Source organism: Psammomys obesus, unplaced genomic scaffold, assembly GCF_907164565.1.
Source record: "Psammomys obesus unplaced genomic scaffold, mPsaObe1.curated_primary_1811, whole genome shotgun sequence".
Classification (NCBI taxonomy): domain Eukaryota; kingdom Metazoa; phylum Chordata; class Mammalia; order Rodentia; family Muridae; genus Psammomys; species Psammomys obesus.
In genome coordinates, this window is record NW_026596046.1 from 37712994 (window position 1) to 37727028 (window position 14035).

General features: G+C 40.1%; 1 protein-coding gene across 1 annotated transcript; it reads right to left on the reverse strand.

Annotated features, from left to right (window-relative positions):
- Positions 1 to 3126: 3126 nt before the first annotated feature.
- On the reverse strand, positions 3127 to 4368 carry LOC129688584 (hemoglobin subunit epsilon-Y2). Its single transcript, XM_055623503.1, has 3 exons — positions 4277 to 4368; positions 3933 to 4155; positions 3127 to 3255 (listed from the first exon to the last, which is right to left on the reverse strand). The coding sequence occupies exons 1-3, from the start codon at positions 4366 to 4368 to the stop codon at positions 3127 to 3129; spliced, it is 444 nt and encodes a 147-aa protein (XP_055479478.1).
- Between the last annotated feature and the right edge of the window lie 9667 nt (positions 4369 to 14035).

The following is a 14035-nucleotide window of genomic DNA, read 5'->3' on the forward strand; positions in this document are numbered from 1 at the left end:
ACCATGGTGTGTGGTCTGGAGGCTTGGAGATGACTGCAGGTGTGCGGAAGTGTGCTCAAGGGGCTGAAGGCCCGTCCTTTTATTCTTTGCCCTGGACCTTGCACCCCTTCCCCCTCCCCAGGACTCTGAGGCCATTGGTCAAGAGAGGCTGGGCAAGACAGGGTGGGGTCCAGTGGGTAAGTTTAGATAGCATTCTCACTAAGAGAGTGTCAAGCAGGCCCTGCCTCTTGGAGGGAGACCCTCCCTCCTGCTGCACTTGTCATAGCCTTTACTCTTTCTTTCCTTCTTTCCTTCTGTTTGGTCCCAGCAGGAGATTTTTAAGGATCTCTTTCTTTTTTTTTTTTTGCCTCTGGAATTAGGAAGGCCAGTAGATAAAGCTGAAGCATAGGCAAACATGGGAAAGCCTCAGAGAGTATGATGCTCTTTTGAGGCATGGGGCTCAGGACCAGAGTGACAGAAATACGCCTCTTACACACAAGCCGTGTAAAAGAAAGAAGTGGTGAGCAAACCGTTGGATGCCTTTTCTATGGTTCAGGCCACGATCTTCCTAGTTCCCAACAGCCATGGGCAAGCAGCTCCTGTGACATTTTTGTGTCTGAGTGGGAATAGAACACTGTGGTGTGTTAGAACCTGGCTCATCTGCTGTGTGTGAACAATATTTTTCACCATCTGAATACACTGTAGCGTTGATACTAAGCAACAAGCATTCTCACTGGATAAGTGTAGCTGCCTGGTAATACAGGGTGTGTGCTCTGCCTTCTCTGTGCTCATGGAAGGTTAAGTACTGAGAATGCTGAATAAGTGATCTTTCTTTTGGCTTCAACCAGACTCTGTCACTGCTTTTGTGTGTTTTTTTTAATTACTCTGAAGTCAGAGGCAACATGTCTATCCGGTAACAGTCCATATGCTGTGACAGCTGGGACAGAATTACACATTAGAAAAATCATTCCTAGTTTTCACTTTCTACTAACAGCCCTTACACTTTCTTTGCTCTTTCTATATAGTGGTAGGAGGGATTTTATAGGTGTGTAAGTATAGAAAATACAGTATGATAAAATCTACAGACCAAAGAAGCTGAACAAGGAGGACCCTAGGGAGGATGCATATATTTCATTCAAATGGCAAACAGGATAGACACCAGAAGTTGTGGAGGGGAGGACACAGGATGGGAGCCTACTAGAGAGGGTCCTCTGAAAGAATCCACCCAACAGGGTATCAAAACAGATGCTGAGACTCAGGGCCAACCTTTGAGCAGAACACAGGGAGTCTTATGAAGAAGGTGGGTAGGGGATAGAAGGACACAGAAGGGACAGGAGCCCCACAAGGAAGCCAAAAAAGCCAAAAATTCTGAGCCCAGGGGATCTTGTAGAGACTGATGCAGCAACTAAGGGCCATGCATGGAGAGAACATAGACTTCCTGCTCAGATGTAGCCCATAGACAGCTCAGTCTCTCTGGGGGCTCCCAAGTAAGGAGAGCAGGAGCTGCCTCTGTCATGAACTCGGTTGCCTGCTCTTTGATCACTTCCCCTGATGATTCGGCCTTGCCAGGCCACAGAGGAAGAGGATCCAGGCAGTCCCGATGAGACTTAATAGGGGCACATGGCAGGCAGGAGAACTCCCCCTTTCAGTAGACTAGGGAAATGGAATGGGGGAAGAGGGAGGGAGGATGAAACTGGAAAGAGTTGATGGAGTGGGCTACAATTGGAATATACAATGAATAAATGATAAAAAAAAAGGAAGGAAGGAAGAAAGAAGGAAGGAAAAGAAAATACAGTAAGAGAGAAAAACTACTACATATCTTTAAGATAAGACATTTGTGAGATGGTAGTAATGTACACAGATCTGCCAACACTGCCAAATGACCACCTGAAGCCCAGGCCCAGGGGAAAGCAATAGCTCTGGCTCCTAGGAGCACCTCTTTTTCACACACACAAACACAAATAAAGACTCATAAAACTTAAAATAATGAAAGCTTTTTAAAACTTTTTCTTTGAAATTATGATATAGTTACAGCACATCTTCCTTTTTCTCCCTCCAAATCCTTCTGTATGCCCTCCTGACCACCTTTCAAATTATGTCTTCCATTGCTATTGTCATTGCGTACGTGTATTCATATGTGATTTTCTTCTTCTCTCATTTACAACAGTCTCTACTGTAGATGATGGCCACTGCAGAAACCCAGAACCAATCAAACTGTACAGCTGTGAAGCCCAGTCCCATTGAATACATCTACAAAACTCTCCCGCACCTGAGGCCTGGGGGCAGTAAAGAAGAGGGACAAAAGACAGTAAGAGCCAGAGGATCAGGGAGTTTACTGAGACACATGAACGTGGATGGGGAAGTCCTTGAGACTTCAACAGAGAACTACAGACAACTAAGGAATGCTGAGAGCTGCCACAAAAGTCTTCCCTAGGGAAGAGCATATCAGTTGGCTACCCAATAAATCCTTTTTAGAAGAAAATGCACATTATATAATTTAAAATAATGATCATATCTTAGATATTAGATTAAAGCTTTTTTCTTATATATTAAAATATTTGTATATTTTTCTGCATTTATTTATTAATTTAACCACCTTACATTCTGATCCCAGCCACCTCCCTCCTCTCCTTCCAGTCTCATTCCCACACCCCTCCTCTCATCTCCCCCTCTCGGATGTGCTTAGCCCTGCAGTGACTAAAGCTCTTTCTTAATGGAAATGGGAAGTCACTACCTCCTGTGAGACGTCACTTGTCACCCTTTATAGTAGGTTTTCATGTGTTCCATACACAGCTCCTTCTTTACCACGTCAACGCATTCTTCTTCTCTTTGAGAATCCTCTCACTCTTTAGACTCTTCCTGGCCTGCAGATACCTTACACGGCATCTGTTTTCCTCTCTCGAGTCCCTCCAGTTTTCAGAGAAACTCAGGTGCCTTCCTGTGCTTCTCATTTTCCACAAATACATCAAATATTTTTTTTTCCTTCGCTTAATAAAAAAAAAAAAAACAGACAAGACAAAATGACTTGGTTTTGATTACTGGGAAGAATGATCTTTATTAAACATTTTGTGCTATCAAGGATCAGTCCAGAACACGTGTGGCAAGGGAGCAGAGGGGACACACAGGATTGCTGGACAGCGAGAGGGCTCAGTGGTACTTGAGGGACAGAGCAGTGGCCACAGCAGCCACCAGCTTCTGCCAGGCAGCCTGCACTTCCGGAGTGAATTCCTTGCCGAAGTGACTAGCCAGAACAATCACCAGCACGTTACCCAAGAGCTGTTAAAGGGAAGACAAAAGAAACAGGTTGTTGTGTTAGATGAAGATTCAGAAAGGAATAACCATAAAAAAACAAAGAAATGCTTTGAACCTATACTGTTTAACACATTCAGCATCAAAGTTCTTAGTCATCTCTGACTAAGAAGGTTTAATATCTCTAACATAACTCTGTCTGCCCACTCACCACTGTCCTACCTGAATTCTCACACCTCTTTTTCCCATCATTTTTGTTTGCCTTTCCTCCTACTTTTCTCATTTACCTGTTGTCTAATATCTGGAAATACAGAATTTCTGTGCTACATCTGATCTTGGTGGTGTAGGAAAAACCCTCCATTTTTTATAATATTCATTTGGGATTTTAATATATTTTTATAATGTTGACAGAGAAATTCCATCTTTAAATTGCCTCCCAAATCTTTTCTTCAACATCAATCATTAAGACCTACAGAAAGTTAACTTCTTTTTTCTTTTCAGATTCTTTTTCTTCTTACACAGACCTGCTATCCTTTCACATTACTCTCCGTGATAATTACAACAACATTCTATTATTTAAAAAAATTCTAAAGGCTTCTTACAGCCATTCACTGTCACCCCGCCTAGACCAGTGAATTTTGAGATCTGTGTTGGCACCACCAAGACAAGCCCCAGATAAACCTGTGAGCTTGCCCTCTGCTCACCTTGAAGTTCTCAGGGTCCACATGCAGCTTGTCACAGTGCAGCTCGCTGAGCTTAGCCAGGGCAGATTTGAGGTTGTCTAGGTTCTTAATGGATTCTCCAAAAGAAGTCATCACTTTCTTACCATGGGCTCTGACCCTCGGATTGCCCATGATGGCAGAGGCAGAGGACAAGTTCCCAAAGCTGTCAAAGAATCTCTGGGTCCATGGGTATACAACAAGAAGCCTGTGAAATGGAGGAAAAACATATGGAAAAATCAGGGGTCCTCAGAATCCTTGACTTTCTTGCCTAGTTGTCCAAAGTACTACTCACCCATCACCTAGATGAATCAATATGCAATTCTTACCTTCCCAACGCTTCACCACCAACATCTTCAACATTCACCTTACTCCATAGGCCATTGATGAGAGCCTTTTCCTCAGCAGTAAAGTTCACCATGGTGTCAGGTCTGGGAGCTTGCCGGTGATCACAGGAGTGTCAGAAGCAAGTACATGCTGCTGCTAGAAATGGTGGCCTTTTATCCTTCATAGCCCTTTGTTCTGGTCCTTTGTTCTGCATGATTCTCGGAAGCCATTGGTCAGTTTGACCTGTGGTCCTCATGGGTGGAGCCAGGTCATGGGAGGGTCAGCAGTAACTGTACACTGAGATAGTGATAATACACTGTAGATATGGAGGCATTCTTTTTTTGTTGGCTCCTCCTTCAGCAAAAATTTTTCTTTTTTACTTATTCTCTTCTCATTCTCTACTTTCTCCCTGTAAATTTCTAATATAACACTCATCTCTCTCATTGTATTTTCCAAAACAAGTGAAGGAGAGGAGCCTAACCCATTATAGAAAAAAAAAATTTCAAGCCTAAATTAACTTTAACATTTAGGTAAAGAGTGGTCACATTGATAAGAACAAACTCAAGAAAAAAAAGTGAGTTTGTTCTATGGACACAGAAGTGTCCACATTATATCTAGTCCTTCTTTTCTTAGATATGTGGATTATAACTATACTTTTTTGATATAACTTGCCCCAAGTTGACAAGAATTGTACATGTTTGCATCTAGCAGATGAATAGAATAGCGAACAATCAACAAAGGGACCAAGGACTCGATTCCCAAACATAAAGCAGAGAGTGCAACACTAAAGAGAAAATAATAAGTTCGTTATCTGTGGCTCTGGAGAGTCCTCTTAGCAACTCTCTGTGGATCTCTACTCCTTTGGAGACATTGTTCTGGGTTCTTTCCTTGCTTATTGTTATATAGATATTTCTCAGCTGTGAGATGGAACTGAAATGGCTTTAAACTATGCTTCATGATCCAACTGAGGAAGAAGCAAACTGATGCCTCAGTCACCTTAAGCAACATCTGTGAATAGTCAGCATTTGTTATAGCCAAAGGTTCTGTTCATGGGTGTTCTTGATTTCTGCTCTCTTCTTGGGATTACTTGTTAGCTCTTACATGTTGGACCTGAAATTAGAAGTCCATGTGTTTAATTGCATCCATGTGTGTAAAGGCTAGTCTCTGTACCATTCTATTGAATCTACATCTAGAAATACAGTGAGCATTATCCACCCTTTACTTAAATGAAGGAATGAAGTTACAAAAGTAATATAGCTGTGCGGTGAGAGAACTGGTGATTGAGGGAGAAGGGTGCAGAGTTGTGCATAGTTCAGCTTTCCTATGGATGGGAAAGTTCTCTTATATTGCCATAATGTAGTTGCCCTTTGAAGTTCCTGCCTCTGGCCAGTTCTGCACATATATCTATCCTTTATCTCCTCTATTGCCCCCTATGCTCCTAATAACCCTAAGAATTTCTTTTCCAACAGCTTTCATTTCGTATAGTTTAGTTCTATTTTCTTCCATTGTTTGTTTGGTTTTGGGTCCCAAGTGCTACTGGCTATTACTCATTTAGCAGTGCAGCTTCTGTTTCTCAAGTCATCCTACTCCAAGTTTACACAGAGGCCTTTCTTTATAATCTTTGGCCTGCTGTGGCTTCTATGATGATTCCTTATGTGTATAACACAACCATTTCTGACATATGCTAATGCCTCTTCTTTTCTTTCTATGATTGCAGAAGCTCTAATCTAGTTTAAAGTTTCCCCCAGTTGGCATCATTACAAGCCATTGAATCTCTACGCAGCTCTTGGTTTTAACCCTACATTATCTTTTGGGAACAGATTCTAACCCATGGCTAATACAGATGTGAACTTATCTTTGTGTGACATAGACTAAACTTGGCAGGCTGTTAACTACTAAATAGTGTGCATAAACTCATATGCACAGGATTACCAAAAATGTCCATGTAATTTCCATACCAGTTTAAATATTAGTGTAATATTGCACTAATTTTTATGGACACATTAGATTAAGTGGTAGATCTACCGTGACCACGATATCCATTCCATATAGGTTGCTGGTAAGGGTATCTGTAACAACTATAGCTACCAATTTTAAAATGCTCTCTGGTCCCAGTTTAAGATTTCCTTGCCTAGCATAAACAGCCTAGGAAAATGGAATTCTAGGTTAAGAGAGATGTTTGTTTATCAAATTTAAAATGGGATAGACAAAAAGAGATTGCTGTCAGCCCAAGTTACACAGCAAGACCCTTGTCTCAAAACCCCAAGTCTGGAGACTCAAACAATACAGTGTTTGCCTAGCATGTACAAAGCGCTGGGGATTAGATTCAATCCTATTCTTTAAAAAAAAAAAAAGAATCAAATACTATGCTAATTTTTGATGTTATTAGTATGGGAAACCAAAAAATGCATTGTTTGTAGTAAAAACAGGTTCTTTGATGCAAGTTTTTTAGTGTTATCCAAGAAAAAAATAGTCTCTAGTGTTGTTCTTTGCCGTAAGTAGTTTTAAAACAGAAAAATTATAGTGAAGTTTCTGAACAGGAGAAAGTGTTTTGCAATTCTAACTGAAAGAAATGGTCACTTATATTGCTTCCATTGTGCATTTGCATTTGTATTCCCAGAACAGCAGTAGATGGGATAGAACAATTAATACTATTAAGTGTTGCATTAGCCAGAAACGACTTAAATGCTAATGGCATCAAGGTAACATCCCTGTAACCAGCTCCAAACTTTCTCTAGTTCCCTGCAGAAAATAGGGGAACATGCTACAGACAGTGTCAGATACACGGAAGGCATAAACCTCATGATTTCCAATGGATTGTAGAGAGAGCCACGTCCCATTCTCAGCATGACTTCCCTCCCTTTTTCGTTCAGAGCTGACACCTGCTTGGTTGACCTCTGGAGCTGCACTGAGCAAGCCAGGCAGAGATGTGTGTGGGCTTTAATTACCAAGAGTGGTTGTTCCTAGAAAAAGAAAATAGAAACCCACAGCCAGCCAGTTATTCTGTTTCCTTCAGCCTTGGAAGTTTATACTCTGGGCTGGTAACCTAGGAAAGTCATAAATGTTCTATTTTCTCCAAAAATGTCACTTTGATTTCTTGGTTTCTTTTGTATTTTATTTTAATTTGAGTCATTTATTAAAGAAAGTTGTCTATTTTCAGGACTAAAATTTTGGAGAACACTTGCCTTTTTATGTTAAAAACTCTCGCTTGTGTATACTATTAATGAAGACCAACCTATCAAAACATTCTGACATAGTCAAAAAGACAGACACTCTTTTTTTTTTTTTTTTTTTTTTTTAGGGTGGGTACTTTTTGTTTTCAGTCTTCCTTAGTTTACACCACTTCAGGTGACACCTTAGATAATGAGCAAATTTCTTTGGTTTTTTCTAGTTAACTAAGTCAATTAATAACTGATGAACTTTTTTCAAATGTGGTCCTTCTTAAGTATACACTAACTAAATATTTAAATAATTTCTGAATAAAGCTGGCTCAAAAGCCATGCTGATGTGCAGAAGTTAGAATCTATGTCTAAATATGATGGAAATGGTTCTACTATGTGCTTAGGGTTCATTTGTACTTCTAGCTGACAAAGTGAAAGATGTCTTCAATTTGGTATAAAATGTTGCCTAGGCATGCCTCTTCAGCACTTCCAGTGTCCTGTGTGGAAGTTATATCTTGGGGCAATTCCTGAACAATGGGAAAAGATAAAGATTTAAGAATTGGCCAAGTAAGCAAAGATTCAATAAAAGCCATCCTTACAATGGTCAGACCCCATTAGCATCCCTTAGTAAGGTCATCCCCAGTGGGTGTTGTGATAAACTGGGACCTGGTGCTTGTTGTCCAAGGCTGGCAAAGTTTAATGATTGTTCTTGCCCCAAAATTCATAACGCAGCATAGTTGTTCTGAAAGTAAGCCATGTCAGCCTCCAGTTTATTGAGTCTAAGAAACCTATGATGGGAAGAAGCTTTCCTTTTTCAGGACGGTAGACCAAGGTTCTGAAAGAGCGCTTAGCAAGACTCCAGTCTCATTCTCACTAGACAAATTTTCTTCTCTTCATCTTTCTTATTTTTTCCTTCTCTCTCTTCTTTCTTTTTATTCTTGTTCTTCTGGCTAGTAGCTTAGGGCTTTCTTTTTTTTTTTTTTTAAGTAGAAAAGGCTGGTGTTTTTCTTCTTTTGGGACTTTGGCTCTTGAGAGCTGGGTGGGGTCAGAGACTGAGGGGACAGATAAGGGCCAGAGCTGCACAATGCTGAGTCAAGGTTGGGGCCTCCCTGAGACAGTGACAGCCAAAGTGTTGGGGCTCCTGCCTTCTATGTCCCATCATTGCTCCTCCTAAGCAAATAAGAGAAATGGGTTACGGGATAGTGTTCCATGATCTGGTTTGGGAATTCCTGATGAATATGTTTTCTGTTATACATACATAAGTTTATACATAGTGTTATAAATGTGAGGCTACTATTCTTTAAGAATACCATGGCTATATATTTTATGAAGCCCACAGAACCAAGGAATTAATAAATTACTTTCTCAAAATTCAACTGAGATGTAATTTTGTTTTTTAGAAAAGAAAAGAAATGAGCAAAAACTCAAATGATCAAAAGAGGGGCTCTAAGTGTTATGAAGGAGCTAAAATGGCTTCGGGCCATTATAGGCTTTTGACTATAATCTTATTAAATTCTGATATTTAAAGGAAAAGTTAGTAAGTAAGGAACTGGCCCAGTATAAAACTGAGGAAAACTGTTGACTTCCCTAGAGCTATTTTGGACTTGCCATGGTTTCTCCAGGCCATGGTGGCTCTCCTTTCTCTGGAGGACAGGAATAAAAGCTGCAGCTGTGATGTTGGCACGGTGACGGTCTCAATGGCATAATTGCAGAATGCCTGCCACATGTTCACACATGCTCACTCTAACTCATGCTGACTTCTAAGTTGGAGTATACATATGTATAAGGATTTTGAGGATGAGTCCATGCCTGTGGTCATCACAATCATGGCACCAGAAATGCCTTGGAAGTTCTACTGGATGAGAAATTGGAGAAATTAGAACATATTTGGAAGTTGTCTGCATATTAGAACTTTAGCCAAAATAATAGCAGGTAATAGCCCTCTCAGATGGTAACAAGTGGCTTAGAATCCATGGCTTTTTTTATAATTATTTTTATTTTTTATATTAATTACAGTTTATTTACTTTGTATCCCAGCTGTAGCCCCTTCCCTCATTCCCTCCCAATCCCACCCTCCCTGCCTCTCTCTAAGTCCACTGATAGGGGAGATCCTCCTCCCCTTCCATCCTGCATTTTTTTTAATTTTTATTTTTTTAATATTCATCACAAGTTATTTACTTTGTGTCCCAGCCATAGCCTCCTCCCTCATTCCCTCCCAATCCTACCTTCCCCTCCCTCATCTTCTCCCTGTCCCTTTCCAAGTCCACTGCTTTTACCTGAAAGAAATTTACACTTTCTTTGAGAAAAGAAAACCCTGTGATGTCAAAATAATTGAAGGAAATACATCAGGGCAGTGAGGGCCTTTGGTATAGAGGCTGTGGCCTCTACGTTAACAAGGGAGGTCCAGGTGCTTTCTTTTTCCCTCCAAATTTGCATTTGCACTACAAATATCACCTGTCTCTCTGGGAGGTATCCCTAATGAACACTTCTTATGTTCAAAATGATGAGAATAGTAGAATTTCACTCAACCAGCATTTATAGCAATGATTCTAACCTAAACTAAGGTTCTGTACTAGAATAGAGGTTACATAAGAACTAGTCCAGGAACTACCTAGGTCAGATCCATTGACCCTAACTATCCTAATAGCATTTGGTTAACTACTGCATATTTTATGAACAAAACTCTTGTGTGTGTGTTAAAAATGTGTGATTCTTTTGCTTTTAGTTATGAGACTAAATAAGCACTGAATTCCCAAAATCTGATTTTGTTATGCCATCTAATAAGGATCATAAGAGATAAATTTTAATCAAAAAATAAAGTATTCTAGGATATGTCACAAGGTGTGGCAGGGTTCTCCTTTCTTCGTGATGCTGGTGGAGGCAGCAAACTTCTTTTCTTGCCACCTTCCCTGTGAGCTCTCTGCTGGAGACCCAGATAGCACTCATCACCCAGGCCTGAAAACATCTGGCCATCCACCCTGAGCCCCAGCATGACTCAGCATGACTCAGCATAACTCAGCTCTGCTGTGCTCAAGCCAGATGCTGGCTCAGAAGGCCAAACACACCCAAAAGGTGGGGGCCAGAGAACTAACTCAGCTTGGGCCCAGCCAACTACCTCTATGCTTGGACTATGGAAATGCAACAATGAAACCTAGAGACAGAATATGGAGGAGCAGAAAACTGGAGTTTATTTAAATTAGAGATGGGGGCTAGAGAGAAAAAAGAGGGTTGTGAGTTTCTAGAAAGCCAAATAGTCATTCAGGAAATCTTTGTGGGAAACCTGCAGTGTGCTGACACTAATATCAATGCTTGAAAAATAAGTGAGACTAACACTGTCACTTGTCTGCCAGAATCCTGGTTAAAACTACAGTTAATCATAATACAAGATTATAATATATTCTTACTTTGTAGAGATTGTGAGGTTGGAAATGCATGTCTTTCTCAATGGAGATACCTTTTAGAAAGTAAGGGATGGGTAAAACATGAAATATAATGTAAAGAACATAAGCTGATTTTTTTTTCTTACTGAGTAGGCCTGTGCTCTCCCTGTTTAGAACAAGGCCTGGGAACTAGTCATGATTAATTGACTCAGTGTGATGTATTACAGTCAGAAGCCCCACTAAGCAGGAACAGAGAAGGCAACTTCCTCATTTAGCACAGGCCGCTCTTCCTTTCTCTTCTAGGCCAGATTTTATATAAGCCTACTCAGTTAAAGTATGTCAGATGAGGAAATAGAATGCCAGTGAAAATCTGTAATGAATACAAGCCCATTTCTAATGCAACTAAGCCATCAGTGTTCCAGTGGAGATCACACCTTTAATCTAAGACCTCGAGAGGCAGGAGTAGGCAGATCTTTGTAATTACCAGCCGAGCCTGGTCTCCAAGCTGTGTTCCAGCCAACATGGCTATATAGTGAAATTCTGACTCAAAATGAAGAAAGAAAGGAAGGAAAAAGGGAAAGGGGAAAGAACAGGGACTGGTTATCCTAGAAATACCACCTACTTCCTATGTAAACTTGAGCAATTTGCTCAGCTTCCCCAAATTGTAAAACAGAATGGTAATAGAGCTAGAATTAAAGGACTGCAAGGATTAAACTTGCTGTTAAGAGAGTAGGAACATAGGACATGCTTAGTAGCTGTTAATTATAATATTAGCTCAAGTTATATGTAACTACTAAGTTCACTTGTCACTTTAAGACAGTGACCAGAAATACATTGTGGTATTTATTTTTTTTATTTTCAAAATTGAACCCATTTTCATTTAATAGATTTGCATGCACATTCTACCACGTCTCTTTATAGAAGATAAAGATTCACATCTGAATTTTAAATGTCAATTTTAGAAATTTATACCAAGTGCTTATTGTGTTCTTAAGCGAGCTACAGGCCATGGGAGATGTTAGGATCTCAGTGACTTTAAAACTACCTTTGAACCCAAGTTTGGTACTAGACCCCTCCAGCTGTGTGATCTTGAGGGATCTACTTCCCTCCTCAGGCCTTCAGTACCCTCTTTTACAAAATGGAGATAGTTAGTGTTAGGGTTTGCGTGCTGGATGTCTAGCACAGGTTGTATCTGAATACTTAGTCTATAGCTGGAGGTACTATTTTAGCTATTACTTCAATATCTAGCTTAAACAGATTCATTTTGTTTAAAAACACTATTTAGGTCTCCAAAAATAATTTCTCGGGAGATGTGTGATTATAGATCATCCTGCTGGAACTTCTGCTCAATCTTCTCTATCTAGACACTCCTACTTGCTCATTTTCTTTACTCAATCTCTAGTCAAGTTTTTCTCTCCCTAGCCTGACTCTGACCAGTAGGCCTAGACAATATGAAGCCTCTAAGTTTAGCCCTAGAGGAACACTGCCTGCCAGCTGACATTTGAACAATAAAAGCTGAGAGCGGTGGCCTGACAAAAATGTCATCAGAACTTCTGTAGGCCTGGTACTGAGACTTTCCATCCTCATTGAAGATGAGAATAACAATATGAAGCACAGAATGATTTTTGAAGCTGTTGGAATATGGAGTAAGATACGTACTGCTGAGACCTGAGAATATTCTATCGTCAGACCATGCACACTTGTCTCAAGCCAAGTGTTCCTGTTGTAGCAGTGCAGCATGCTGCCTCTCTCGGTTTAAGGTCTTTGAACCTAACAAGAGGTAAAATGTCACGCCACGTGCACTACATGGGTAGATTTACATGTACCAACGAAGGGGAAGTCAGTGTTTAGGACAGAAGATTAATGGTGGACTTCATGCATGCTCAGTCTCTTTAAACAGTGCTGACTCTTGGCCATAAGACAATTTGAGCACCTATGGCCTCTAGTTTTCTCCAAAATGTACCTATAATTAATCATCTGTAAAAATCTCTGATTGAGGACATTTTCTTTTTGTATTCCAGACGTTTTCAACATACCTTTAAATTTTCTTCTCAAACTTTCCTATGAGATATAGCCATGACTAAAGAGGTGTGATATACAAGTGAGTCATGAACTCTATTTTTTATATATTTAATTTTTAAGATAATATTTTATTAATTTTTGAGAAATTCCTACAGTGTGTTTTGATCATATTCACCCCTCTCTCCTCTGAAGCCCTCTCAGATCTACCCCTATTTGCCCCGTCCTTTTAAATTTAATATCCTGCTATTCATTTTATTTAATCTTTTTCAGAGCCCCCAGAATCTAGTTCGTTCTGCCCGTGAGCATGAGACTATCACTGGAGGGTGGCTGAATCACTTGGGAGCCACGCTCTTCAAGAATAGACTCTTTGTCCCCAAGAAGCCACCAGCTACCCATAGCTCCTCAGTTCAGGAGCCTCTCCTTGCTCCATGCTTGACAGTTATTTGTCTTCATCTTTTTTTTTCTAAATTTACTTTTACAACTTATTAAACATAAAGGAACTTATGCATGCTAATGAGATAAATTTGTTTGCTTCTTTTTTACATTAAGAATGACTGCATAATATTTGATACTATAAGATATACAAAATTCTCAATGTTTTGGGGTTGAGTATTTTGAATTTTTTTTATTTGAGGATTTTTGAGATAGGGTTTCTTTGTGTAGCCTGAGCTGTCTCAAACTCGCTTTGTAGACCAGGCTGGCCTCGAACTCACAAAGATCCACCTGCCTCGGCCTCCCTGAGTGCTGGGATTACATGTGTGCACCACCACATTGGCTCAGTTGTTTTTACTTTATGGCCATTGTACTGGGAACGCTACTTCACATAAACACATAGTACAAAAATGTAGAGTATGTTTATGACCACACCTGACCCCAAGACTTCATGAAGTAAATGTCAGAAGAGGTGACCAGGGAGAAGGAGTTTGTGTTTCTACTTCCTTGAACCCACAAGAGATGGTTTCCTTTGTGTGTTGTTGTTACAGCAGTATTCTTCAGCAGGAACAGAAATTACCTTATAGTGTCACTTTGGGGAGCTCTGTAATCTTGGGCCAATGACATCTTCTCTTTGGTTCTCAATACCATACACTTACCAAGAAGTAATATACTATATATAGCATAACAACCAGTACACCTGGCTTATAATCACTAGATCATTTTCTATATGCCTTAAAAACTTATTCACCTTACTATGTTTGTT